This window comes from Silene latifolia, chromosome 9 (genome assembly GCF_048544455.1).
Source record: "Silene latifolia isolate original U9 population chromosome 9, ASM4854445v1, whole genome shotgun sequence".
NCBI classification, from domain to species: domain Eukaryota; kingdom Viridiplantae; phylum Streptophyta; class Magnoliopsida; order Caryophyllales; family Caryophyllaceae; genus Silene; species Silene latifolia.
In genome coordinates, this window is record NC_133534.1 from 223,361,562 (window position 1) to 223,388,743 (window position 27,182).

At 35.6% G+C, this 27,182-nt stretch overlaps 3 protein-coding genes across 3 annotated transcripts; 1 reads left to right on the forward strand and 2 right to left on the reverse strand.

Moving 5' to 3' along the window:
* Window positions 1-2,716: 2,716 nt before the first annotated feature.
* On the forward strand, window positions 2,717-4,515 carry LOC141602283 (uncharacterized). The gene is made up of 5 exons (XM_074422586.1): window positions 2,717-2,722; window positions 2,818-3,130; window positions 3,245-3,577; window positions 3,681-4,157; window positions 4,241-4,515. The coding sequence occupies exons 1-5, from the start codon at window positions 2,717-2,719 to the stop codon at window positions 4,513-4,515; spliced, it is 1,404 nt and encodes a 467-aa protein (XP_074278687.1).
* Window positions 4,516-7,129: 2,614 nt separating this feature from the next.
* On the reverse strand, window positions 7,130-11,615 carry LOC141600451 (putative LRR receptor-like serine/threonine-protein kinase At1g67720). The gene is made up of 9 exons (XM_074420686.1): window positions 11,436-11,615; window positions 10,464-11,031; window positions 8,813-9,276; window positions 8,524-8,662; window positions 8,277-8,348; window positions 8,125-8,193; window positions 7,961-8,032; window positions 7,513-7,584; window positions 7,130-7,432 (listed from the first exon to the last, which is right to left on the reverse strand). Exons 1-9 carry the CDS (start codon window positions 11,512-11,514, stop codon window positions 7,420-7,422), a joined length of 1,548 nt encoding a protein of 515 aa, XP_074276787.1. The 5' UTR covers window positions 11,515-11,615; the 3' UTR covers window positions 7,130-7,419.
* A 3,962-nt stretch (window positions 11,616-15,577) lies between these two features.
* LOC141602284 (uncharacterized) lies at window positions 15,578-16,441 on the reverse strand. The gene has a single exon (XM_074422588.1). The coding sequence runs from the start codon at window positions 16,439-16,441 to the stop codon at window positions 15,578-15,580; it is 864 nt and encodes a 287-aa protein (XP_074278689.1).
* Between the last annotated feature and the right edge of the window lie 10,741 nt (window positions 16,442-27,182).

Here is a 27,182-nt window from a genome sequence, read left to right on the forward strand (position 1 = left end):
CGTATGTCTTATAGGAAAGGAGATAATGAGGCGGAATTCCCGTCTCCCGTGCATATTTGGAAGCTTTTTGACGATCTCAGATGGACTAGTATGAAGAGGAGGCAAGAACGATGACCAATGAAGTAGGAATAAAGAGTATACGCAGATCATAGGCCTTTAAAGCAAAAATGTGGAAAACTGTGCCAAGATCCGTGCGTCCTAAAGCACAAGACAGGCGGATTGCCTTGTCCAGATCCGAGTGGCCCGAGCACGAGATGAGCGGATCCAGGACCTTTGATCTGAGTGTCTCCCTAGTGATCCGGGCGGATCCCTTGGCAGAATCAACCGTGCTTCAAGCTGGTCCGAGCGGATCGTGTTAGGAGTAACAGTCCAAACTGCGCATCTCCCTCGGGACTTGCAATTCCCTACTTAAAATTAGCATAGTTATTTACTAATCCACTCTTAATTAACCTAATGATGTACTACTATATATACTCCATTTGTAATAATGAAGAAGGAGAGCCATCTTGGAGGAGAAAAACCTTCCTTAGATTAGAATAGGAGTATATTAGAATAAGTGAATCTCAACCATTGCACATTTAATCTTTCCTTAATTATTGTTCAAGTTTATTATTATTGGGTAATTGAAGATTATTGGTTTATTATTGGAGAATTGACAACTCTTTATCAATCAATCGTGTTCTCTTCTATTATTCTTTCCTTTCCATTTATTCATCTTAAGTTTGGTATAATCTCTTTACTCTTTACTCTTTATTGTTTATTTCCTCATTCTCTTATCATGTTTATACTTATTGTGATGATTGACACCATTAATGACATGTTTCCAATGATAATGAGTGAGTAGTTTTTTTAGCTAGGATTAATGGGGAATTAAGGGAAATAAACATGGGGATTGATCTATGCTTAATCTAATATGTTTCCATAATTAATTTGCTTACTTGTTGTGATTTCAACTTATGCACATGTTATGTTCGATGAAATGCGAGCCTATGAATCCTTGCATTTTTTGATCCATCACCTATCTTTTCAATGAGGCTTGTAAGCTTATAAACCAACTCGAGCCTCATTAGACCATGCATAGAGTTGAATAGGAAGAATTAAGTCGACTTGTAGGTGTTGTACAATCTAATCGATTCGCCTCCGAGACTCAAACCTTCTTAGGGATTGTAAGATATACACTAACTCGATGCCATCACAACAATAAGTGCTTGCATCTAATTGAGAACATATTTGTATGATCTACTCCCATGAATCCCCTATGATCCCATGACGTCCTAGTGTCTCTAATCAACTGTTTACATCTCTTAACTGATTGCTTGTTTTACTTTATTGCTTCTATTAGTTTAGACTCACCAACTTCAACCCAAATCAGTTGTGACACTAGCATAAATTGAGATAGATAGACTTAGAACCCAAAGCACACCGTCTCATGGATCGACCTCGACTTAACCACTAACTAGTTATTTGTTGAGAATATAAATGTGTTTGATTGAGAGCCCCGACGACACTTTCATCAATAGTTAAGATTAATTTAGTAGGGAAGATGTACTTTGGATGAATTAAAATTAGGAGGGAATGACTATATTTATAATACAATATTTCCCTCCAAAAAAAATAATCAATGCATGGTTTCCGCCAAATGCAAGTTAGGTGGGGAAAATCCTAACGACCTTTCATCTTCTTAACTACAACATAAAAATAACAAGTTCCTCCGAAATATTTATTTAGAGTGTAGATTATAAGCATACAATTGGTGTAGCATAGTTGGTAGGAGACACATTTTTCTTACCAGACGTCTAAGGTTCGAACCTTGTTGGAGTACCTTTTATTAACAAGTTTTTTGTGTGAACTTTTTGTAAAAAAAAAAGAGTATTTAAATAAAAATAGTTGTACCATAAATAATTATGTCCAAGAAATTTTTAAGAAATTTTTTTATCAACATTTTTTTAAGAATTTTTTATTAAATAATTATGTGCAATAAATTTTTTTAAGAAAATTTTAAAAATTAAAATTAAAATTTTTTTATTAACATTTTTTTTATTTAACTCACTAATTTCATACTTAATATTATGAAATTATACATAAAAAATATATTGTAAGTAAAGTGCCTTATAAAATACAAAAACAATTTATCAATAAAAAAAATAAAACCTTGAATAAGAAAAAAAAATTATTACCATAAATAATTATGTCAAATAAATACAGAACGCAAATATATTCAATAATAAATTTAAAAAAAATATAAAAAATAATCAGCAAAAATAATTATACAAAAATAAATAATTAATACAAATGTATACAAGCTGAGATACAAAAATACGAAATATACAGTATAAAAAATGTATACAATTAATATCGTATAAGCTCAGGTACAAATATACCGTATTTATTAATGTATCCGCCTAAGTATAAATATACGGTATACAAATGTATACATAAATATTGAAATACACAAAAATATTAATAATAAATAAGAGTTAAATAAAAAATTAGGAAAGAAGTTTTTTTTAATTACCAAAATATATGTCAATACCGAGAACATTAATTAAGGGGGTAATTAATGAAGGAATCAAGGGATTAATTAGATTAAATCAGATTCTTTCAGTTTGACATGTGGAGTATTATAATTGGTGGTGTATGAGAGCCCGCATACACCTGGTGTAACTCTACCTTTTCGTGAACATGGGTTAGTTTTAATGGTAAGTAATGTAAGTTAATGGATGTCAGTAGTCTAGTTAGTTGTTGAGAAATATTAGTATTAATGTAATGTAATGATATGGTTGTATAAAAACCATTAAAGTTCGGTTTGTGAAACAGGAGGATAAGGAGTTGGTATTGCAGTCAGAACATATCCTTTTTGACAGTAAGCCTTTCATTATCAAGGATTGGAAGCCTGACACTAAAATCATTAAGGATAAACCTGATGTGGTACCAATTTGGGTGCGATTGTATGATTTGGAACTGAAATACTGGGGGAAGGCTTTACCAAAAATTGCTGGGTTAATTGGGACCCCAATCAGGAGTGATAAGGCCACCCAGGAGAAGGAGTTTCTGAATTATGCGAGATATATGGTGGAAGTTAAGACAGGACAGCAATTCCTTGAGTATGTTGAGTTTATTGACGAGAAAGGTGCGGTGTAGAGGCAGGCTGTCTTCTATGAGTGGAAGCCTGTCCTTTGTACCAAGTGCAAGGGAATTGGACATGATACTAAGAATTGTAAGAATGGGAAGGTTTTGACTAAAGGTGCTCCTGCTAAGCAGCAATGGAGACCCAAGGTCGTTGCTCCTGTTCAGAACCCAAGGGTGGTGCAGGTGAACAAACCAGTGACAGTAGAGGAGCCTGTTTCTGAGGAGGAACTTCCTCAAATTGATCCTGCTGCAGTGGTTACACCTATGCCATATCAGGGGTCTGTGATGAATTCTATATCTCCTGCAAAATTCATACACATAATGTCTAAGAGAGGTATGAGAATGATTCAAGGAGGCCCTATTTTTATGGATGTGTTACAATTGTCCTTGAAAAAGAATATGCTAAGTAGTCTAGGAAGTGGGAAGGGACCATCTGGTAGTGATAATGGTTAACATTGGTTTCTGGAATGTTCGTGGTATTAATAAGGTGAATAAGCAGGGTGATGTTAGACGTTTCCTGCACTTAAATAAGATTGGTTTCTTTGGTTTAGTAGAAACTAGAGTAAGGAATAAAAATAAAGATAATGTTAAGCTTGGGTTAGGTACCAAGTGGTGTAGTATTGATAATAATAATGTCAAGGACAAAGGGAGGATATGGGTTTTGTGGGATCCTGATGTTTTCTCTGTGACTCCACTGCAATCTGATCTTCAAGTTGTTCATGTGGCTGTTAAACATTTGGGGACTGATTTCTCTTGGTGCTGTTCAATTGTCTATGGGTGTAATAAAGATGCTAATAGGGCTCAGTTATGGAATTCCCTCAAACATATGAAGCATATGGTTACAGGGCCTTGGTTGGTTATGGGTGACTTTAACAATGTGCTGTATGTGGATGAGAGGATTGGCACCACTGTAACTGATGCTGAGGTTAAAGAATTCCAAGGGTGTGTTGATTTTTGTGGACTATATGATATGTTCACTACTGGTGCTTACTATACTTGGAACAATAAGCAAGCAGGAGCTGCCGAGTGTTTAGCGGGATTGACGGGGTCCTAGCCAATGATGAATGGATTACGATTGGGCCTTACGGGGTGGTTAATTTCTTGCCTGAAGGTTTGTATGACCATAGTCCATGCCTGATTGAACTGTGGAGAGATGATGAGAGGAGGAAAACTAGCTTTAAATATTTTAATATGTGGGGTAAAAGTAGCAAGTTTAAGCAAGTGGTTGGTGAGGTTTGGAATGGTCTGGTTAAAGGTTGTCTTATGTTTCAAGTGGTGAAGAAACTTAAGAGGTTGAAATGTTCTTTGAAGAAATTGAATAGAGAGGGTTATGGGGATGTTGAGAATGCTGCACAGGTTGCAAAAGTTTTTCTGGAGCACATTTAGATGCAGGTTCATAGAGATCCCACTAATATTAATCTTCTGGAGGAGGAAAAAGTGGCAGCAATCATGTTTAAGGAACTGGATGAGGCAAGAGTTTCTTATTTAGCCCAGAAAGCTAAGATTCAGTGGGTCCATAATGCTGATGATAATACTCGTTTCTTTCATAGCACTATAAAGGCTAGGAGGGCTCACAACAAAATCTTGAGTATTAAGGATATGGATGGGAATGTGTGTACTGATGCTAGCAGTATTGAGCATGCTTTTATTGACTACTATAAGTTGTTGCTGGGGAGTAGTAGTCAGATGCACCCTGTCTGTACTGGGGTGGTAAGAAGAGGGAATGTTGTGACCCCTGAACAGACTGCTGGGTTAGTTCAGTCTGTCACAAGGGAGGAAGTTACTAAAGCTCTCTTTTCCATTCCAGTAGATAAAGCACCTGGACCTGATGGATATTCATCAGGTTTCTTTAGAGATGCCTTTGATATTGTTGGTGAGGATGTAGTGTCTGCTGTTATGGAATTTTTCACTAGTGGGAGACTCCTTCAGCAAGTGAATGCCACTGTGCTCACCTTGATACCTAAGAATGAGGCTCCTGCTACAGTTATGGAGTTTAGACCCATAGCTTGTTGCAATATCCTCTATAAGTGCATTTCAAAGGTCATTTGCAACAGGGTGGCTAAAGTCTTACCTGACATCATAAGCATGAATCAGAGTGCTTTTATTCAAGACAGAGAGATTGTTGATAACATTTTTATTTGCCATGATTTGGTAAGACTCTATAATAGGAAAAGTTGTTCACCTAGGGTGTTGAGGAAGATTGATTTGAGAAAAGCGTATGATTCCATTGAATGGGACTTTCTTCATGAGATGCTTGTTGCACTTAGGTTTCCTGCTCAAATGGTGGAGTGGATCATGCAATGTGTCACTACCACTTCTTTCTCTCTATCACTCAATGGAACTCAGTTTAGGTATTTCCAAGGTAAGAGAGGACTCAGGCAGGGGGATCCCATGTCCCCTCTTTTGTTCACAGTGTGTATGGAGTATTTGACAAGGATACTGAATCTGGTCACGGAAAAGCCTGAGTTTAGATACCATTCTCTTTGCAGAACTTTAAAGTTGAGTCATCTAGCTTTTGCTGATGATCTTTTCTTTGTTCAGAGAGGAGATTCTCGTCTGTTAGAGTTATGATGAGGGCCTTCCTCTCCTTCTCTGCAGCTTCTGGACTGCAAATGAATAGAGATAAATCAGACCTGTATATGAATGGGGTCACAGGTACTGAAGTCCACAATATTCTGAACATCTCAGGGTTTCATGTTGGGACTTCCCCTTTTCGTTATCTAGGGATCCCTATATCATATAAAAGAATTAGTGTGGCTGAGTGCAATAGAGTGGTGGATAAGATTGTTTGTAGAATTAGAGGATGGGGTGCTAAACATCTTAGTTATGCAGGGCGTTTGATTCTAGTTCAGTCTGTGCTAACACAGATGCATAGCTACTGGGCCAGAGTCTTTTTATTGCCCAAGACTGTCATTCATAAAGTGGAGAGTGTGTGCAGGAGCTACTTATGGGCTGGCAGTGCTGATTCTCATAAGATCCCTTATGTGGCATGGGAACAATGTTGCTTGCCTAAAAACAAAGGAGGACTAGGGATAGTTAACTGTCCCCTCTGGAATGTGGCCTCTATTGGGAAATACACTTGGTGGGTGGCAAATAAGAAGGACTGTTTGTGGGTCACATGGGTGCATCAAATTTATATGAAACATAGTGATTGGTGGACTTATCAGCCTACTAATAATACAAGTTGGGTTTGGAGGCAAGTGTGCAAGGTGAAAGATCAGCTGATGCATGGTTTTGCAGCTCATAGGTGGACTGAGAGTGGCTATTCTGTGCAGAAGGTTTATGAGTGGCTTCTGGGAGCTCAACAGAGGGTCACTTGGCAACCATTTGTTTGGAATAGAGTGTCCTTACCTAAGCATAATTTTTTGGCATGGTTGTTTGTTAAGAAGAGATGTCTGGCCCAGGACAGACTGATTAAGTTTTGAGTTATTACTGATGGGATATGCTACCTCGTGGTGCACAAAGCAGAAACTCGAGGCTCACTTGTTTTTTGATTCTTTGCTGATCGGAGGTGTGTACGGCTTTTTACAAAGACCTTTGGTTGGGTGTGTCTTGGCAGGGTGACTGTGTTGATTGGGTGATCAATTGGAGATGCAAGTCTCTATGCAAGAAGATGATTGTCATGGCTGCTATCAGTGGGTTATTGTATTGCATATGGGAAGCTAGAAACAAATGCAAAGTGGATATGGTGATGAAACGACCTGAGGCAGTTATTGAACATGTTCAGAATGTTCTCAGATGGAGACTGAAAAGAAGTGATTTCGTGCAACAGAAGGATAATACGCTTGCGTGGATTAGAGATAAAGGATTGAATTAGTTTGAGTAAGTTGGTGATTCTAGGAGTGCTCTTAATTTGAGTAAGTTGGTGATTCTAGGAGTGCTCTTAATTTGTAGGATGGTGAAAATTTGATCATTGTATGGTGTAACCTCTTTGATAATTATTAATATAATTCACATTTCACCAAAAAAAAAAACCATTAAAGTTAATTGATAGAGTTAACAAGAAAATCTCTATCTTTTCTCTGAATCTTACCCCCACCTTACAAATTTTACAATAGGATCATTGATCAAGTTTGAAGGCATGTTCTTGAATAAGCTTTTAGTGTATAGCAGTTACTATAATTAATCTTCTATATACACTCTGCCTTAACTGAATATGACGTCTAGATTAAGTTGTCTTCTTAATAGCCTTTCTGAAGGCCTTTTTCATTATCCCAATTTTGAAGTTGCATTACATGGATTGTTCTTTAATGCTTTCATCTCCTCCTTACTTACAAATTTAGTTTAAAATCATTCCGTAATTCTGCATCAAGAAACACCACATTTCAATAATTCCATATTATCGTCATATTATTCATCCTTGTCTCTATAGCTTTTACTTACCGGATTGTGAGACCTTGTCGATTTTTCAGAGTATTAGGAATACCACCGGTAAACTGGTTGTTTTGGAGATATCTATCATTAAAGTTTGAAAGAATTGAATCAGTAAAATAATAGTTACAAAATGATGTCAAAATAAGGGTAAGACAGTTTATTAATAAAGATGAAGAGATTCAACTGAAATCACTAGATCACTTTTAATTCACTAAAAAGCATTTCATATTCTATAGCAGTGAGGAGTCCCATTTTTGTGTCCCATTGTGTGTGTCACACCACTTGCATTTCGACACATCACTTATGGCAAAATATAATATTACAATATATATATTAATTTGTTGATGTGTTAGAAGCTAAGTGGTGTGGCACACACAATGGGACACCAAATGGGACAGAAGATCCTCACTGATTCTATAGTAAGACCCTCTTATGAAATATTGGTAAAGTACAATACATCTCTCGAAGACGTGGAAGTGTGGCTAATGAATCCGGGATTGAGCCTTGGAACTGATTATTCTCCAAATGCCTGAACAATGCACAAATATTTATATTAACGAACAAGTTTTATAGGGTTTGGTTAAGACATACAGTATTTGTCTAAAGAAAAAGAAAACGCACAATGTCTCTAACATCTTCATTGGGCTCATGTCTGGGAGTGAACCTGAAAGTTTGTTATTTCCAAGCCAACTATTTATAACAACAGTAATTAGTTAATAAAATTACCATAAATTTTAGAACACGAAATGTGTTTCCTTAGCTTGGTTACTTACATGTGAACAATGCTGGTTAGGTTGCCAATACTAGGCGATAAAGATCCGACAATTCCTTTTCCCGTCAAATTCCTACAAATGCCAAGCCTGAAAGTTAACTTTTTTCAATCTAAAATGAAATTTCTAAGTATCATATCATTTGGATTTTTTCTAGCAATACGATAACTTTCTGCAATGCAAAGATGGCACTATCTTGAGCTAGATTAAATTTAGTAACTAAAATCAATTCATTTTTAGTTGTACTCACAAAGTTGAAACACGAAAGATGCTATTTATGTTGGAGCATGTGACTCCGGTCCATGAATTTTGTTTCGGTAAGCAAGGATCTCCATTCCAATCCGGAGGTGGGTTTGTAAAGCTTCTATCCAAATCTTCCATCGCCATCGCTGCCAATTTTCAAGAGATAAAGAGATTGTTACCAAAAATACTAAGTAATATTTTTCTAGGATATTTGTAAATGTGTCATTCAATATAATAAAATGGCATGCATCATGATGTACTTGATAAATTAAAGTTAAATAATATTGATTACTTACCGTCCCTAGCAGTAGTCAATCCAGTAAGTGGAAGAAGTTGAAGCATCTCGGCAGCATTAATCATAGGACCAACCGGAATGTCGTTATCCGGCGTAAGCGTAAGTTGAGTTTGGCCGGAGAGTGGCCATTGAGTAGCATAAACATTAACACCACTAGCAGTGACATTGAGCTTAGAATAAAAGGTTTCTCCATTCAAGGAAACATTGAACACTCTCCAACTATAGGGGCTCGGGTTTCGATTATCTTGGAAATAAAGAGACACATAGTAGTTTGTCGGTGGAAGCGGCATTGGTGGCCATTGAATTTGAAGGGTTTTTCCTCTACTTGTTGTTATTGCTGAGCTTAATGCCTGCCTTGGTGGCATGTTCCAAAAATCTGAAGAAACTATACTTGATTGACATTTTACCGTTGGATTTGAATCCTTGAATGGTTCCCACCATCTATGGAATTCATCATCTGGGTAGCTACATACATACCCAATAAACATTTAATTGAAAATTAAATTTCTCATTAAAGTTTTAATTAGAGTAAATTATCAATTACACCCACGCCAAATACACATTTTTACATTAACTCCCACGTCAATTTTTTTTTTTTAAATTACACCCAAGTTAATAGCTCAGTTTATAAATTGCACCCAACCCCATTTTAAATGAAAAAAAAATTATGAAATGACAATTTTGCCCCCGAATCTATTAGTCTGATTTTGTGTGATTTTGAGTTACTTCCCCTATTTCCTCCTCCACCTTTGAGCTTCATCTTTCTCCTCCATTACAACTTCATCTTCTTCCTCCTCCATTACAACAATAACCATGAAGCCTTCCCCGATTTCAATCATTTTTTCCTTATCAAATAAATAAAAAATCCAAACACCTATACTCCATACACAAATTAAAATCAATAAGCATTGATCCAACCTTAATTCGTACACCGAGGCTCAAGCACGACCACCAAGAGTTGCTCATCAACCCAGATTCGCACCGCCTAATTCATTCTTCTGCTTTTTATTTTGATTGGATTTGTTTGATGTGAGGGAAATTATTTACTTTATTTGTTATTTATCCCTAATTCATAATGTGCATTTGGGTTGATAAATCTGGAGAACTTGAAATGAAAGAAGAAGAAAGAAGAAATTAAAAAAAGAAATTTGAAGAAAGAAAAATAATAATAAATCTGGACGGAAGAAAAAAAGAAGAAGAAAGATGAAGAATAAATAAAGAAAGAGGAAGAATAAATTAGAACAGTCAAGAAAAGGAAGAAGAAGAGGAAAGAACAAGGGCAAAATCGTCCTAAAATCAATTTTTTTTAAAAAAAAAATTGAATTTTGACGGAAAAGTGGCCGGATTCCGATATTGGGTGCAATTTGTAAACTGAGCTATTAACTTGGGTGTAATTTAATAAAAAAAATTGACGTGGGAGTTAATGTAAAAATGTGTATTTGGCGTGGGTGTAATTGATAATTTACTCTTTTAATTATATGCATAATTGGACCAATACATTGTGTATTGTAAGCTATTTACCTCTAATTATCTAAAAAAAATTGCTCATAGCATCAAACAATAATTTACACTTATATTATCAAAGTTAATTTGAAATATTCCACAAAACAAAGAGTAATGTGATATGAATTTATATATCATTGTGTATGTACCTGATAAAGCTTGAATCAAGATCATCGGTATCAGTATACCCAAAGGTATGGCGAGCAACGGTACTTAAACCATACTTTTGGAAATCAACGGCCTTGTAGAGAGTATCATCAAGAGACATGACTTCTATGGAAGAAATAAAGGGGCTTGATTCACCTCGGGTTTGGTCGTTACGAGCCAGGCATACACTAAGAACCTTACTTTGTGCTGCAACAATAAGCTCATAATAAGAAGCAAGGCCTTTTGCATAATCTTCTGTTGTATTAACCACGCTCCACCTTGTTCCGTCGATTATTTGATCAAAAATTGGAGGTTCTTTCCCTCCATCAAATTCTCCATAATAGTAAGTTGTTCTAATTAGGTATTTCGCACCTTTAATGACTGGAAAAGAATAACAATTTTTTCGAGTCGATTTATCGGGAAAGAACCTTAGCTTAGCTAAGATGGGCAATATGCTAGAACTATTCTTCACCGATGTTCCATTTCCTATAGATATGAATCCATGGTCTGGTACATATTTTAGCCCATTCATTTGCACATTCTCAGTTGTACCACAACTCAAAAGGAAGCCTGCGTTTTTAAAATTATACAAATAAAAAATCAATCAGAATTTTCTTATTCAAAATATGCAGAAGTTAGCATTAAAATCAAAATTACCATTATAAGTTATAACTTATTTAAAAAAAATGCATGTTACAGTGTCTAACAAATTTGTAATACCACGTAAAAGGATGATGTTGAAATAGTTAAAACGTTAGAGATCAAAATGTCTATCTAGCTATTAAATTAGGATTCTACAACTGCATATAACCCAAATAGATTTTCGGTAAAAAAAAAATGGCTTATGCGCTGAGTTTATTTTAATTTTTTTTCTTTTTTATCCATTAATAATCTCTTCATAAATATACATGAAATAATAATCATAATAGTTAAAGAATGTTTTACACTATTTGAAAATAAAAATAAAAAATTACCATTAGGTGCAGGAATATCTGCATGGGTTACCGAGAATGAGAAGATAACAATCCATAAGATTAAGGCAGGGATTAACATTATTGATGTTGCTTAACAATTTTTCTTCAGCAAAGGAGGAGAAAAATAAAGGAAGAAACATTAGAACGCAAAAATGGTGGAAGTGCAATGGTGAGAAAAACAGAAGAACATATAATATTAACACGTACATGAATCGTTAAATTAGACATTGAGTAATTTTACTATTTTACCCGGTTTAGAAAATTAATCTTTCATTGCTCCTAAAAATATTAAATCTATAAGATTTTTAATGTAAAATTGTAATGGAAAATCCTATAAAAAAAATAGGTAAAAGGCCAACATAGGTATATAGGAAATCAAGTATCTTATTTGCGTTAGTACATTATGTTCACATAACTCTATAGCGCAATTAAAACTATTAAAATATAGTTAATTTTTAGTTTTATTGCCTTGTCCACGGACAAAACTACAGTTATAATAATGAAATATTTGAAATTTTGGGTGACATTTTTTATTTCATTTTGAATTTATCTTATTACATTATTTATTATCCGTCTTTGAAAAGTTTTACCTCCTTACAACAAATATTGGTTTTTCATAATCTTGCTTTTTTATTGTATAATTATTTTTATTATAAAGCTTAATTAATACTCCCTCCGACTCAACATATTTTTTACACTTTGATTCAATTGTGAGGAGTATTTAACAAAACATAAAGAATATGTTGAGTCAAAGCTAATAAAGGTTTAGCAAATTTAGTGACACCGAAAAGTTTTTTTTTTTTTTTTTTTTTTTTGGCAGCTGTAAAAGAAAACTTTCTTACAATCTCATAGCTCATTTCGCTAGTCGATGAGCCACAGAATTCAGGTTTCTAGGAATAAAACTAAAACTAATACAATGAAAGAAAGGTAAACTAGCTTCAATATCAAGTAGGATTCCTTGTGTCGAATGGTGTCCGTTCTCCACTCCTGTGATCTGTAGCAAGATCTGTAGGCAATCAGAAAACACATCCAAATGAAAAATCCTATTAGCGCTAGCCCATCTTAATGCTTCTCGGATACCCTTTGCCTCAGCCTGTAAAGCAGATTCAGACCAAAAACTCCTGCCGCCTTCAAAGATGATAGAACCGTCATGATCGTACGCCACCCAGCCAGCAGCAGACACTAATGACGTATGCCATCCAGCATCCACTTTGACCCTAATAGTATTACACCCTCTGCCCGTGCCTATCAGATAAACCGGGAAACTATTTTCCAGTTTTTCCCGAACTTCATTACGCTGAAGACCAGGGAAAAAACCCTTTGTTCTTACCATCCCTTGGGTAGCCTCATAAGCAGCAATTGCCTCAGCAGTGGTCTTAGATTGTAAATTGTAGAAAGCCTCGGGCGAGAATGAATCCCCTCTAAAAACGAGATTATTACGGGTACACCATATGCACCAGATGGTAGCAATCAGGCTAATAACCAAAAACTCCCCGTTATCAGCTTCAGAAAGGTAATTAATCCAATTAATAATCCATTCTCCAACAGGCATATGGGAATCGTTGCAAGTTCGAATTCCCAAATTAGAGGAAGACCAGATCCTAGCTACAATATCGCAATCTCGGAATAGATGATTCAAAGTCTCGACATTATCCATACCATAACAAAATCTACATGAATGGTCCACACCTATTCCCCTTTTTTGGAACTCCGACCCATTAGAGACGGAATTAGTAAGGATTCTCCAAACTAATACTTTCCATTTCTGAGGCCCAGGGAGTCTCCACAGCCTCTTTTTACAGAAAGCAACACATGACCTGCTAATTCTAGATAAATCCTTCTCATTACAAGCCTTGTTAAGGTAAGAATCGAGAGCAATACCATATCCGCTTTTAACCGAATAAGTACCTGAAGTAGTATGCTTCCAAAAAATCGTGTCAGTAGGTTGTGACGAACACAAAGGGAGGGCCAAGATTTTAGATCGCCATTCTTCACTGAAAAGCTCGGTTATTAGCTCTTTATTCCATTCCCCTGGCCCTAACAGAAGGTCTTTGACCTTAAGATTTAAGGCAATCGAGATTTGACCCAGATTTAGGCTAGGATTCATGCTAGGTGTTTCCCCATTAACCCACTTAGTGCTCCATATGTGCATGTCGGAGAGGTACCCCACTTTCCAAGCGCAATTTGGGAGAATAAGATCAAGCCCCCGCAGCAGACTTCTACAACCCCATGACAGATTCGAGGTATGTTTTGCGGACATGGAAGCAGGACCAAACGAGGGGGGGAGTACTTTGTCTCTGAAAACTTTCCCAAAGAGCGTGTCTTGCGCCGTGATCAACTTCCAGGCTTGCTTGGCCAGGAGAGCTTGATTCGGACAAGAAACGTTCCTAATCCCAAGACCTCCTCTACTTTTTGGAATACTTAGGAAATTAATACTACACCAGTGCACCGTCTTAGACGATCTCAAGCCCGCCCACCAAAAATGTGACAAAAGAGAATTGATTCTCTTGGCCACACTTACCGGTATTTTAAACACCGATAGGAAGTAGTTAGAAATAGTGGACAGAACAGAAGAGATTAGTGTAAGCCGTCCGGCTGGTGACAGAAAGATCCCATTCCACGAGGAGATCCGCTTCTTAACATTGTCAACAAGCGTGGAGAAAATATCTGCTTTTGAGCTTTCAAAATCCGTGGATATACCCAGATACTTACCAATGCCCTTGTTATTCCGGATGTTAAGGATTTTAAGTCCCGCAGAAGCACGACGAATCGGAGTGCTTGGGCTAAAAATAATACCAGATTTTTCATAATTGATAGTCTGACCCGAAGCCTCACAAAACCGCCTAAGAATTCCATCAAGCTGTCGAAAAGCATCCTTTTTATCCGTCAAAAAGAAGATAGAGTCGTCAGCGAAAAATAAATGCGAGAGAGGTGGAGAGGACCGGCTAAGCTTAATGCCCTGCAACCGTCCACAACTAATAGCAGCAGAGATATTACGGGACAAAACTTCCATACAGAGAATGAATAGATACGGAGATAAGGGATCCCCCTGCCGGATGCCACACCTAGGCCTGAATTGTTTTAAAGGAACCCCATTGAGTAACTCTTCATACGAAACAGTAGACACACAGTTCATAATTAATTTTACCAAATTGTCAGGGATTCCCATGCACCTTAAAGTTTTAGAAAGGAAGGTCCAATGGACCCTGTCATAAGCCTTGCTCATATCAGCCTTAAAAGCAAACCGACCATGGCGGCCTTTTTTATGACCGTTGATGTTGTGAATTGCTTCGTCACCAAGAGAACATTATCACTAATATGTCGTCCCGGAACAAAGGCATTTTGAGAGTCCCCTACAAGATACCTCATAACCCTTGCAAGCCTATTAGCGATACACTTGGTGATGATTTTCATAATAACGTTGCAGAGACTGATAGGACGGTAATCTTCTACTGTCTCCGGGTTCTCACATTTTGGAACAAGCGTAATAAAAGTTCTATTCATTTCTTTGGAGATAAAACCTGAATTGAGGGCGGATAACGCAGCATTAATAACATCGTCCTTAACAACATGCCAACATCTCTGAAAAAACGCAGCTGGGATACCATCAGGTCCCGGCGACTTTAACGCCCCTAACTGAAACGTAGCACGTCTGACATCCTTGGCCGAGAAAGGCTTCTTAAGAAAATCGACATCGTCGTCCTTGACCCGAACATCCACATTGCAAAAAAGATTAGAGCTACTCGACTCCCTTTCTATATCTGCTCCAACAGCCTCCTCATATCCCGGGTTAAAGATATTATAGAAGTGATTAAAGAAAAGCTCACCCACCTGATTCTCATCAAATGTCCAGGCATCATCTTGCAATTTTAAGCCGAGGATAAAATTATGCCCAGCACGACCCTTAACCCAATTAAAAAAATATTTAGTACAAGTATCCCCATCAACGTTCCATTTCAGTTTTGCTCTCTGCCTCCAGAACATGGCGACTGCTAAAGAAAATTCTTTAAGCTCCTCATGAACCTTATTGTATTGTTCCTCATTACCTTCATTGACAGCCACATCCATCGCTGCCTCTAATTTTTCATCAAATTCTTCCCATTTTCTATTCCATTGCAATCTTTTTTCAATGGACCAGTGTTTCAATTCATATCGCTTACTGATGCAAGCTTTCTCATGAGACGAAAAACAGGCGAACCCCTAATACGTGTCCTCCATGTGTTCTGGATAAGACCCAAACATTCCTCATTTTCCAAATTCCACCATTCTAGTTTGTAAGGTTTTTTTGAAGGGCGTTTGATCAGATGGAGATTGAGCTCAACGGGAGCATGATCAGAAAGTTGGATTGGAAAATGCTTAACTGCAGTGTTTGGAAAATTAAGTAACCACTCTTTAGAACCGAGAGCTTTATCAATACGCTCATAAACTCTTTTGTTTCCCTTTCGGTTATTGCACCATGTAAACCTTGGCCCCTTAAAAGGGATGTCCACAAGCTCATTATCAATTTTCCAGCAATTAAAACTATTAGCCCCTGCAATTGGTCTTTTGCTTCCGCTTACTTTATCACATTTGTACTCAACTTGATTGAAATCACCAAAAATAATAAACGGGTACACGAAAGATTCAATCCAAGTCGAAAGCTCCTCGAGAATTGGCAGCCTTAATGAACTATTCGGTTCACCATAGAAGAGGATCAAGTACCATGGCAAGCTAGCATATTCATCCATCAGGAGGATAACAAAATTACTATACACTACAACACTTTTCATTTTTAGACCCTTCCTCCATCCAACCCAGAGCCCACCTGAGGCTCCAAGAGCATCAACCCCGACAGACTCCACAAAACCAGAAGAACGAAGTAACGAGTTTACATGATGGACACTACACTTAGTTTCCGCTAGAAATAAGAAATCATATTTATTACTACTTACTAACGCTCTTAACTTAGGAATTGCAGGGGAGAGCGTATCATTGAAACCCCTACAATTCCAACTCAAACCTTTCATGGTGCACGAGGAGGTTGAATAGGGCCAACCTCCGCAACTCCCATATCAGCAAACTCGATGCCAGTAGCGACATCATCATCATTATCACTAGGATTCGACAAATCCATATCTTCAATGTTGTCACGGAATCCATGGTTTTTATTATACAAACCATGTTGAACCGAACTTCTAGCATCATTTAACTCAGCAGAAAAACCCTTATCCCTCATAACCCATGCCTTCTTAACTATAAGAGTCAGGTAAGCCTTTGCATAACCCACAGATATAAGCGCACCTTCATTGCCAGTAGCAGGATCCGGTTGAGACAAGCTTTTCCTCTTATTAATCCCAGCAACACTAGCACGATTTTCACTCTCTAAGGGCACAGAAATATGATTTGATTCCGCCATCCCCCAAAAACCAACTGAATTACATTTATATTTAACAGTATGCAAATCCTTTATAGCATGGTCCCCAACTACTTTAGCAACCAGACCTTTCCCCTTAACATTATCAGCATCAATGCCATTGAGAGAAGAAACATCCATCCGCAATTCCTTACCCTTCCTTACAACTGCAGTTGGTGCCAATGCACCAGTAGTACTCCTTCGCCTTACTCTAGGGGGTATAACAACACCCTTTATCCTAACTTTCTCCCCCACATTCAGAGATTGCCCAAAGTTAAGAGGCAACATGGGATTAACCTCCCCCGAAGCCCCACTCGGAATGTAGACTACCACAGAACCTCCATCAGACGTAGTAGTAATCAGACCATCAGACGAGGAAGCGTTAGAGGAAGCTAACATAACCTTGTTGGTCTGAGATTGCTTAATCATGTTCTTTGCCTTACATGACAACAAGATAGCGGCAGCACTAATATGAGAACCAACAGCATTACAGCGAAACTTGTAATCTGCTAGTATCTTTAATGTGTGATTTCTTTTCAGAATGTTCTATTCATAAAGCCTAAAGTGGCTGTAAAACACAAGCGTTTTGATTTGCTTATTATCGGATGAGCTTTTAGACTCTCATTGCGTTTTCCTGGGACTAGATTACAGTAGTTAATGAGTTCAGTCTTTCTCCTTTTAATAACCGCATAAGTACGATAATTCGGGTCCGGAACATCATTAACTACTGGAAATGAAAATGGGCATGACGATAGGATAAAAGATGAATAATGAACCTTTGGCAGATCATTTGTGCGTGCCTCTTCCTCCACTTGAACCCTTTTTTGTTCTGGCGTAAACTCAGTTGTAATTTTCGATTCCCCAGTGTTCTCAACACTCGACTGAAGTTCCTCTATATCCGCATCGTTGAGCGTTTTAATTTTGATATTAAGGAGAATAGCTCTCTTATGGTTAAAGAAAGACAGCTTCTTTCCACTTTGTAGAGATTGATATGCTTCTCTTGATATGCAAACTAATTGGTTGGATTTTCGATCGAAGAATTGAAGCTTGGAATGGCTTTCTGTATTATCTCCAGTAGAGCCACTCATTATTAGAACTTCTCCTCCAATGCAGATTATTGTAATTGTTGTTTTCGGAGAAGTTCAGAGTTGTTGTCCAATCAGAATCCACATAGGCTGAGCTAATCTTTTATTCTGTCGGCACTCTTCAGTGATCAAAAGCTCCGTTGATTGTATCGTTAATTTCATTCGTCGGCAAATTCCTGTTCAATTGAATTAGAGAATGATCTGGGGATTTTTTGCAATTTTTTAGGGTTCGAGGTTCTGATTTTTAACACCGAAAAGTTGTGTATACAAAAACTTAAAAAGGAAAAGGGGTGTACTAAGAGCATTAGCAATAAAAATTCTTATTCTTGAGATTATCACCAAGAACTTTATTTAAACAGTTGATCTATTAAATCATAAAGTTGGTTCTTAATTTTAAGAATGGAGTTCTAAAATAAGAACTAGGTTGCTAAGTATATCGAAATGTGATGACCAATGACCATGATATAGAAAATGTGAAGTGTCTTTAAACTTTGTCTATTTCCAAGAGAAAAAAAAGTTCCTCTATTGTGGATTAAAGTTCTTAAATATTGGAAATAGACAAATATGATATGGCATGAAAAGAACTTTATATAGAGTTCTTCTATTGCTATTACTCTAAGTATTCTTATCAATTTTAAATGTTCCTTAGAACTAGTAGAACAACTTAGTGTGAGGTTTGTAAACAATAGTTCATCGGACTACGTAATAAGTACTGAGTTGATCGTTTAATGATGTACAAGTTAAACAAATCAAGCGGGGGTAGAGAGAAGGTGTAAGAAATATAATATAGAGGATCGTTGTATAGGGTATATACCGTTAGCGAAAGTCATAGATGAATAATAGATGAATAGTAGTTAGTATGCTAGGATGAATAATAGATGAATAGTAGTTAGTATGCTAGGATCTTCTCCTCCCTCTTCTAGGTTTCTTTATGATGACAATTAATGGGGCATGTCATCCCAATAACCTATTTATAGGTTAGAGGTATTCTAGATATGAAGAAAGATCTAGCCATAATAAGACTGTATTTGCCCTGCCCCCCATCCCCATCAGGCTTCTCATTGTATAATAAACAGACCCTACATTTATCAGCACCATCACACTATGTACTTAATAATATTGACTCAGACAGGACTAGGCCCAATGGATCACATAACTGTAGTGAGCTTTACCGGTCTTATTCAACCCGTTTTAACAAACAATAAAACCCGACTAATGGAAGTCCAAATCCAACATTCTTCCACTTGGGCGACATTTATTGGTTTTATTAAAAAGTTTTATTTAAAGAAAATACTTTGGAAATCTTTATTTTGTAAAATGACTCTCAGGTTAAATGACATGGCCATAAGAAACTGTTGAAATATGTGTCCTCCGACAATAATGCGATCACAATTGTCGATCATATTGATCACATGTTTAAATCTCATTTTAAGAATACGTAAGGGATGATTCATTTTATAGTCAACTGATCAACATTAATCGGTAACGATTGGCTTGCTAGAGTTTGACGTTACTGTCGTGGGACGGTGGTGGTCAGTTGATCCCTTAAGGTCACACCTAAAGGATGATGCCCTTATCTGTATAGTTGATTAATTGTATGACGATACAAGTTGATCAATTCCTTAAAATTGAACAATTCATTTGTGAGAGAGAATATTGATATCTTATTGTAATGGGATTAAATAAGATTTATTTTAGTAATTGAAATGTCGTGTTACTAAAATTGTTTATTGTTTGAGAAACAATAGAGATAAGAATGAATGGTTAATTATAATTACAAAATGTTGCGAATTATAATTATATGACCCATTTTATTTATGTGATCAAGTATCACTAGTCAATTTGTTGTATGTAATTTAATTAATTCATGAAATGATATTTATGTGATAAATATGCATCAAATTAATTAATAACATCTAACATACTACATACCAAAGTTGGCTGGTGTGAGTGGTAAGGGCTCTCATCTCTTAAACAAGTGGTCAGGGGTTCGATTCCTGACTCTTGCGAATGAAAAAGCCAAACTTGGGAGGGGTCAACCCATTAAATTGCCTTCAGTACCCCGAAGGAGATTGCCCCAGCTGTCGGTAGGGGATACTCCTGGTCAACACCAAAAAAAAAAACATCTAACATACTACATGTGACATATTGTGTGACAAGTGAGAAATTGACAAAATAATATGGAGGTCCATTTTATCTCATATGACCGAAATATTGGAGGTAGTATGGGTGAGTGGGTGTTTTGTTTAATGGATAAATAAAACACTATGATTACCTATAATGTAGGGTAGTCTTAGACCTACTTTACTTAATAAGAACAAAAGTAAAAGAAAAGACCATGCATTGGTCTAATGATACTCCCTCCACCGGTTTTGTAAGGGAAGAAGAGAGAATTTTATTCTCTCAATTTCACTTGTATTCATACACATGCAAAAGTTATCCTCTCTCACATATTCATCCTTTTGTTCATCAAAACATGAGATTTTTGATTCAAATTGTTCATAAAAGATTACTAAAATTATTAATGTAATATATGAGTGTTAGTAATCAATTTTAAGGTAAACTACTAAACTAATATCTAGCTAACATTATTTAGTGGGGATAAGGGATAATCTTGGGTGCAATCAAGAGGAGTGGCTTCTATACTTGAGATATTTGGAGGATCATCCTAATATATGGAAAGCTCAATAACAAGTGAGGTAGGAGACTTCATTTGTGCCCTTTTGGCCGAAATATTCATATGGTATGAAACGATTTTTCCTTACTCTTATTCTAGTTTTGCATGCATAAGATCTTTAAGTTTTTATGACTAAAACTTTAAACCAAAATATATGATATTTAAAATATGATTTCTAACAAGTGGTATCAGAGCATTATGGTTGTTGCATGCAAGATCGGGTTAATTTTTCCGAGTTAATTTAATTAACATATAAAACTTGTTATTTAGGATTTATGAAGATAAATCTTGAAATAATTTTGCATGTTAAAAGTTTCTGGTCCTAAGTGATTTTGAGGACATTTTGGTTTGTTTATGGATTTTTATTGTTCATTTATATAATATTGGCATTAAAATGTGATTTTTATGATAAAAATGTCATTTTTGGAGGAAAATTAGCTAAACTTCGAATTTTTCAGTGATTTTTGGATATGTTTTCACATATATTATCTACTAATGTCCTGTAAATTTTCATGATAAAATGAGTTTTTTTGCTCGAAATACGGTTTTTTCAAGTTAAAAACGTATTTAAATGGGTAAATAGGTTAATATGAGTTATATTTCGAATCTGGTCATGGAAATTTAGTATGTTGTCACATGCAATTTTACGAGATGTGTGTAAAATATTTGACTATAAAGAAGTCTTATGCATTATTTATGAATTTTTGATGAAAAATCACATAAATAGTGACTTTAATTAGTAAAAATGCTAAAACATACTTCATGACTTAGGAAAGACGTCACATGTTGCATTTTATCATATATTTCATATCTAAAAGTGAAAAGTTGATGAATATAATTTTTCTCATATTTTTATGGTGATAATTGTTAAAATCGATAAACCGCAACATTGTTTTTCTCGATAAATTTTCGAAATTTTTAACCTGAGTTTTTGAACATTATGATTGTCATGGTATTTTTCCAGAATGTTCATGAGTTTAAATTTCAAATTTTGAAATTATTTGAAATTTTTATGATTTAATTTGAAGTTTATGACATAATTTTGTATTTTAGGTCCATTCGTGAACAATATTAAGAAATCTAGGTTAATTATTGTCAAATGTTAGTGGAGACTAATTTTGAGTCCTAAGATGGTTAGGGTAATTAACTTGTACATAAATATGATTTTATGTAATTATTGTGATTTTAAAAGGTTAAATCACGCAAATCCGTAAAAACCGATTAATATACGATATTGGCTCTTTAAAGGCGATTTAGCATAAAATTGAGAATGTACATACATATTACAAATGTTGCATTTTATTTATGATTGTCATAATTTTAATTTTATGTAATTTTACTTAGTATGGCCTTAGTTTTAATTGGTATTACCCGAAATGTATGGGAATATCGATTTGGTTGTAATTAGTGTGATCTCGTATCACCGTTTTGTAATTTAATAGATTTATTTTTATTTTTAATTACAAATGTATAGTAGGAAATTATGTAATTCATTTTGTAATTTATTTATTCCGGAGTTCATTGAAGACGGTGCCATTCAAAAAGGCGATCCATCAAAGAAAGTGTTGCCTTGAAATGCGTGCCAAGATCGAAGTTCAAGGGACCAAAGGAGTTGGTTTCCGAATTTGTAATAGTTTATTAGATTTACTATTTTAGGAAGGTCATACTAGGATTTTATTTTATGCTTTGCATTTTATTTATATGTTGCATGCATCGCTAAATCGCCATAACAAAACATGCATTATCATTAAATCGAGTTTATCGACCGTGTCAATTACAATTATCGTAGTTCACCGCTTTAGTTCACTTAAAACGTGATAGGTAATAAATTGACATGACCTCTCGCTAAAATAAACAATTGAGACTTAGCCTTACCAAAAAGTAGAAACCATGAAAACCTATTTCATGAGGGAGTGCACTCGGCCCTACCGGGGTACAAACCTTGTTAAGTAGGGGAAGTGGGTGATAAATGTCTATCCACCGAATTTATGTTAATAAAGGGTATTTCGGCACACCGTGCCCTAAGTTAATATGAATTTGGATCATGGACACATTTATTCGAAATTTGGATTGAACTCAACGAAAGTATTCACGACGATTTCCGGATGTGTTTCGGGCTAGAGATAAATATTATTGTAATTTTATCGACCAAGAGTTCTAAAAGTAGAATCGATTAAAGAGTTAATCCACCGAGTTATGTTAATAAAGGATATTTCGGCACACCGTACCCCAAGTTAACATGAATTTGGATCTTGGAATCATTTATCATAATTGGGTAGAGGTCACTATGTAAATGCTTTACTTGTTATTTACAAGTATTAATAAAACGATAAATGTTAAGTTTTCCACTATTCCGTTATCATATTGTTCTATTTCTTTACCACAATTCATATACAATATCATTTCGGTTTTTAATTCAAATCTCCATTAAAACATCGTAACTAAAGACAAATATGAATTTGTTTCTAAAACCTCATATGAACCATTGCTAAGGATCTCTTGTGAAGAGTATAGATAAAAGTTATTCGTGATCAAAAGGGTTTTTGATTCTTGACTAACATATCTACTTACAATAAATTGTTTCTCATATGCTTAATTGAGTTAAGTACTTTGAAACGTTAAATCATTTTGGTGACTAGATTTGTTAGAAATCGTAATTGACCAAAATACCGCAACCACTTCAATGAAAGTTTTAAGACTAAACAAACGAATGAAGAGTAGTCTTCATGAATTTCATTTTTACTTCTCTTAGCAAAGACTCATTGAAATGAGTGGGAGCATTCTCTTAAACCGTTAAGAAAATGGTGAGGTTCAAAGAAGTAAAATTAGAATGGAATTGATACAAGGTAATGTTAAAAGTAAAGTTATTGAGAATAACGATACTAAACCTATCAATCCCGACCGATAAAGTTTCCATTGTCTTAAATGTTGGACATTAGAAAGGAAACTACCCCCAATTATTGAAGAATCAGCAAGTTAGTTGTGGGACATCTAATGGGACCTTCTTCTTTAAATGTTTATTTGATTAACATAAATTTTGCTAGTACTACTTCGTCAATATTAGAAACCAGTGGAGGTTTTCATCATTGTATTCGATACATAAGATGATTATAATATGACGACTAGCATCAAATAATGTCGAGAGATAGAGTCATTGTGTAATAAATCTAGTTTAGGGTTTATAGTTGTACTTAATTATGATTATTAAGTGCATAAACTCTAAATAAGAATATAAACTTGTTAAGATACAAAAGAGGTTTCACTTTTGTGACCCTATACACCACGATTGGATGTATGGCTAGCCCATTATCAAGGTGAATATATTCTAAACCAAACTAGAATGATACGTCATGTAGATGATGCAAGACTAAAATTGGTAACCAAAGATTAAACCTTAAATTCTGGAATGATGAATGCAAAGAGTTATCGAGTACTCTTGGAACCATTAGATTGTTAATCTTATGGTATATGTGTGTCTTGTATTCAAAGCAAGATGTCTCGTGCCTTTTGGTTGAAAAGTAGATCGAGGTTGCAAATCATTGATCCAAAATAGGTTGATCATTTTCTTTTACCAACGATTTAAGTTGACGCTAACGTGTTCACTTAATAAGGTAAATAGAGAAATCTTTGAAGAAGTTCAAAGAGTTCAAAGAATCACGATTTAGTCGTGATGTGATTATCAAAGTGAAGACTAGGATATAAGCCAAAGGAAATGTGATATAGTATCACAAATTAATCTCTCTTAGCACGCATTATGGATAATGTGTGGTTTGATAAAGAAATCAAACGTTATTCGATATGGTTTGGACTTCAATAAAGTTACTTTGAGTTACTTGACCCTTTTGGGGATTTTATCATTTTGTCTAAATTATTTTTCCACTAAATCTAAAACGAGTCATATGAGATATGAAATGGTAGGGTACCATGTTTGTAAGTTTACACAAGAAACAAATGCTCATTTTTCCTTACAATAATCACGAGTACAACAGGATTGTGGCTCGTAAAGCTGTCTTTCTAGAATATAAGTTTATTTCTAGAAGACAGAGTGGGAGAAATTATTCAAGAGCCACAAAGAATGTTATGTCGCAAGAAACTGGTCTTTCTTGGCTACATGAGACATTTTGTGTAAGACATTGTTTCTTCAAAAATCACTTGATGGTTAAAGTCATCACTTGTTGAAGATGATGAATTAGTGATACTTTTAGAAAGTAAAGAGCTTGCAACTTACAAAGAAATTGTTTGATTCAAGTTGATTACTTCTGGAAAGTAATGAACATATGACTTACATGAGAGTGTTTAAGTCACAACTCAATACAAGGCTTAGAGCCATGAAAATCCGAAATAAATTCCGAGTGGAATTGTTGGATACCAAAGAGAGATATCAAATCTTGATTAGTTGCAAAGTGTTTTACACTATTCGGATCTTCTTAGGGATTGTGTTTCATTATGATGATATACAAATAGCAAGTGAATCTAAAACTCACTTCTTCTATTAGAAGGAATGTATTCAATACATGTCATGAGTTTTATAGATTCTTACAATTCTAAGATAATGTGCAACTTAAGAGATTGTCTTAAGTAGGACATCAATGAGTTGGAATCAACGTTTTGATCATGTTATAAAACTTTTCTCGATAAGTTGAGAAGTTGTGTTTATACATGAAGTTTAGTGGGAGTTACGGAGATTTTAATTAGTCTAATATGTGGATGATATATTGATCATTGCGAATGATTTAAGACTTGGAGATATATTTAATACATCTTTAATATCCAGATTTATGGAGATAAATCCACATGATATTAGCGTCAAATAAGAAGTCTTATGTTGATAAGATTCATGACTAGTTCAATCAAGTTGAACATATTTGATTGATTCCATTTGCTTCCGCTGCCGAATCAATTAAATAGGAAATGATGTATAACACTTCATATACTTTGAGTATGATGAATTGTTTCAAATCGAATTTAAGTAATAGTTACCATGTAAGCCATAAAAATTACCCTTAAGTGCTTGCAGAAGCATTAAGGATGTAAAGCAAAGTGTTTTTGATGCAATTTTGTGTAAGGATGTTACACAAATGACAATTGACAATTGAGATTGCGCATGGTTTCCGACAAAACCATAATCAAAACACATCAGGATGGTTAAGATACCATTGTGGCTATGTTATTTAAGAAATAGATTTTCTAGAATCGTTCTAGACAATAAAGAACAATGAGAAATACTTACAACGGAAATTGAGTACACTTGCAATCATGAGATGTGCAAGAAGGATGAGTCCCGCACACTGTGAAAACAGTGGGAGCTATTCTAAGGCTACAGGGTTTATGTCTTGATTGGATCTCGACACGTACTCAGAAAGTTTTGTAATGCAAATGTATACATTACAAAGGAAAACGAGTATGTAGTAAGGTTGAGTAAGGTACAAGAAGTTGATAAAACCTACTAACCAAAGCCTTCTCATAGGCTTAACATGATGAGTCATGTCATTTCAATTAAATTGAGATGAACAACTACATTTAAGATCAAACTGGATTATAGAATATGAAGTAGTAATCAGGCATTGACTATTCATATGTGATAATCGCATTTGTCGTTCGAGTTTTACTTTAAAACTCTTTTATTATACTTTGTTACATCCAAAAGGGTTGTATGACGATATTGAACCCCGTTAAAGTGAACCTGGATTAACATAGTATTCGCCCATAGTCACTTGTATGAGGTGATGTCTCGAAGTGACTAGAGTGTGATGCGATTGATGGCAAGTTCAGTGCCATACAGTCATGTGAGATGACTAGTCGATCACATAGGCAGACTATTAGGAACACTTTGTCGGGCAGTGACCGCTTATAGAGTTCTGGCAAATTTATATAGCCTGGTCGTGGCGAGAGATACTATAGTATTCTAATGAGTCGATTCTTTTGACTAAACACTGTTCGCCTAAGATGGCACAGTTTCAGATTAGCTTTGATTTATATTACTATGACCTTCATAAATGGGGTCGAATGGGCATATTTTGGGTTATGATGGCTGTGGCTAGTCAATGGGAATAGTGCGATAGGAATTCTCCACCCCTTTGTCAGAGTTAAAACAATATCTCGGGGCCACTCGAGGAGTAATGAACTGGAAATGTGTGGCCACGCTCGGAAGGTATCTATGGTAGATAAATTTCGGTCAATCAATTATTCTCCAGATCGAGGTAACCATTCTCGATATGATCACTTGCAAGTACGACCCGAAAGACACCTTGCATTGAGTGGGAGATAGTAATAGGACAAGAGAATTGGTGACGCACACTTGTCGAGGACAAGTGGGAGATTGTTGGGAAATGTGTCCTCAACAATAGTGCGATCACATGATTTAAATATCATTATTAAATCTCATTTTAAGAATACGTAAAGGATGATTCATTTTATAGTCAACTGATCAACATTAATCGGTAACGATTGGCTTGCTAGAGTTTGACTTTACTGATGGGGCATATTCTGCACCCGCTGACCGAGTCAACATACTGAGCAAGGTCAAAGATATCCACAGCAAGTCAACGACTTAGACTGCCCTAACAAGACGCGATCTGTCGGCCTGTCTCTTG

Coding starts and splice junctions, on each gene's coding strand:
- LOC141600451 (XM_074420686.1), bottom strand. CDS start 11,514: ATGTTAATCCCTGCCTTAATCTTATGGATTGTTATCTTCTCATTCTCG. Junction 11,032..11,435: donor AGATATTCCTGCACCTAATG/GTAATTTTTTAT, acceptor TTAAAAACGCAG/GCTTCCTTTTGAGTTGTGGT. Junction 9,277..10,463: donor CTTGATTCAAGCTTTATCAG/GTACATACACAA, acceptor GTATGTATGTAG/CTACCCAGATGATGAATTCC.
- LOC141602283 (XM_074422586.1), top strand. Junction 3,131..3,244: donor TGAGTTTATTGACGAGAAAG/GTGCGGTGTAGA, acceptor TTTTGACTAAAG/GTGCTCCTGCTAAGCAGCAA. Junction 4,158..4,240: donor GCAAGCAGGAGCTGCCGAGT/GTTTAGCGGGAT, acceptor TCTTGCCTGAAG/GTTTGTATGACCATAGTCCA.
- LOC141602284 (XM_074422588.1), bottom strand. CDS start 16,441: ATGAAAGGTTTGAGTTGGAATTGTAGGGGTTTCAATGATACGCTCTCC.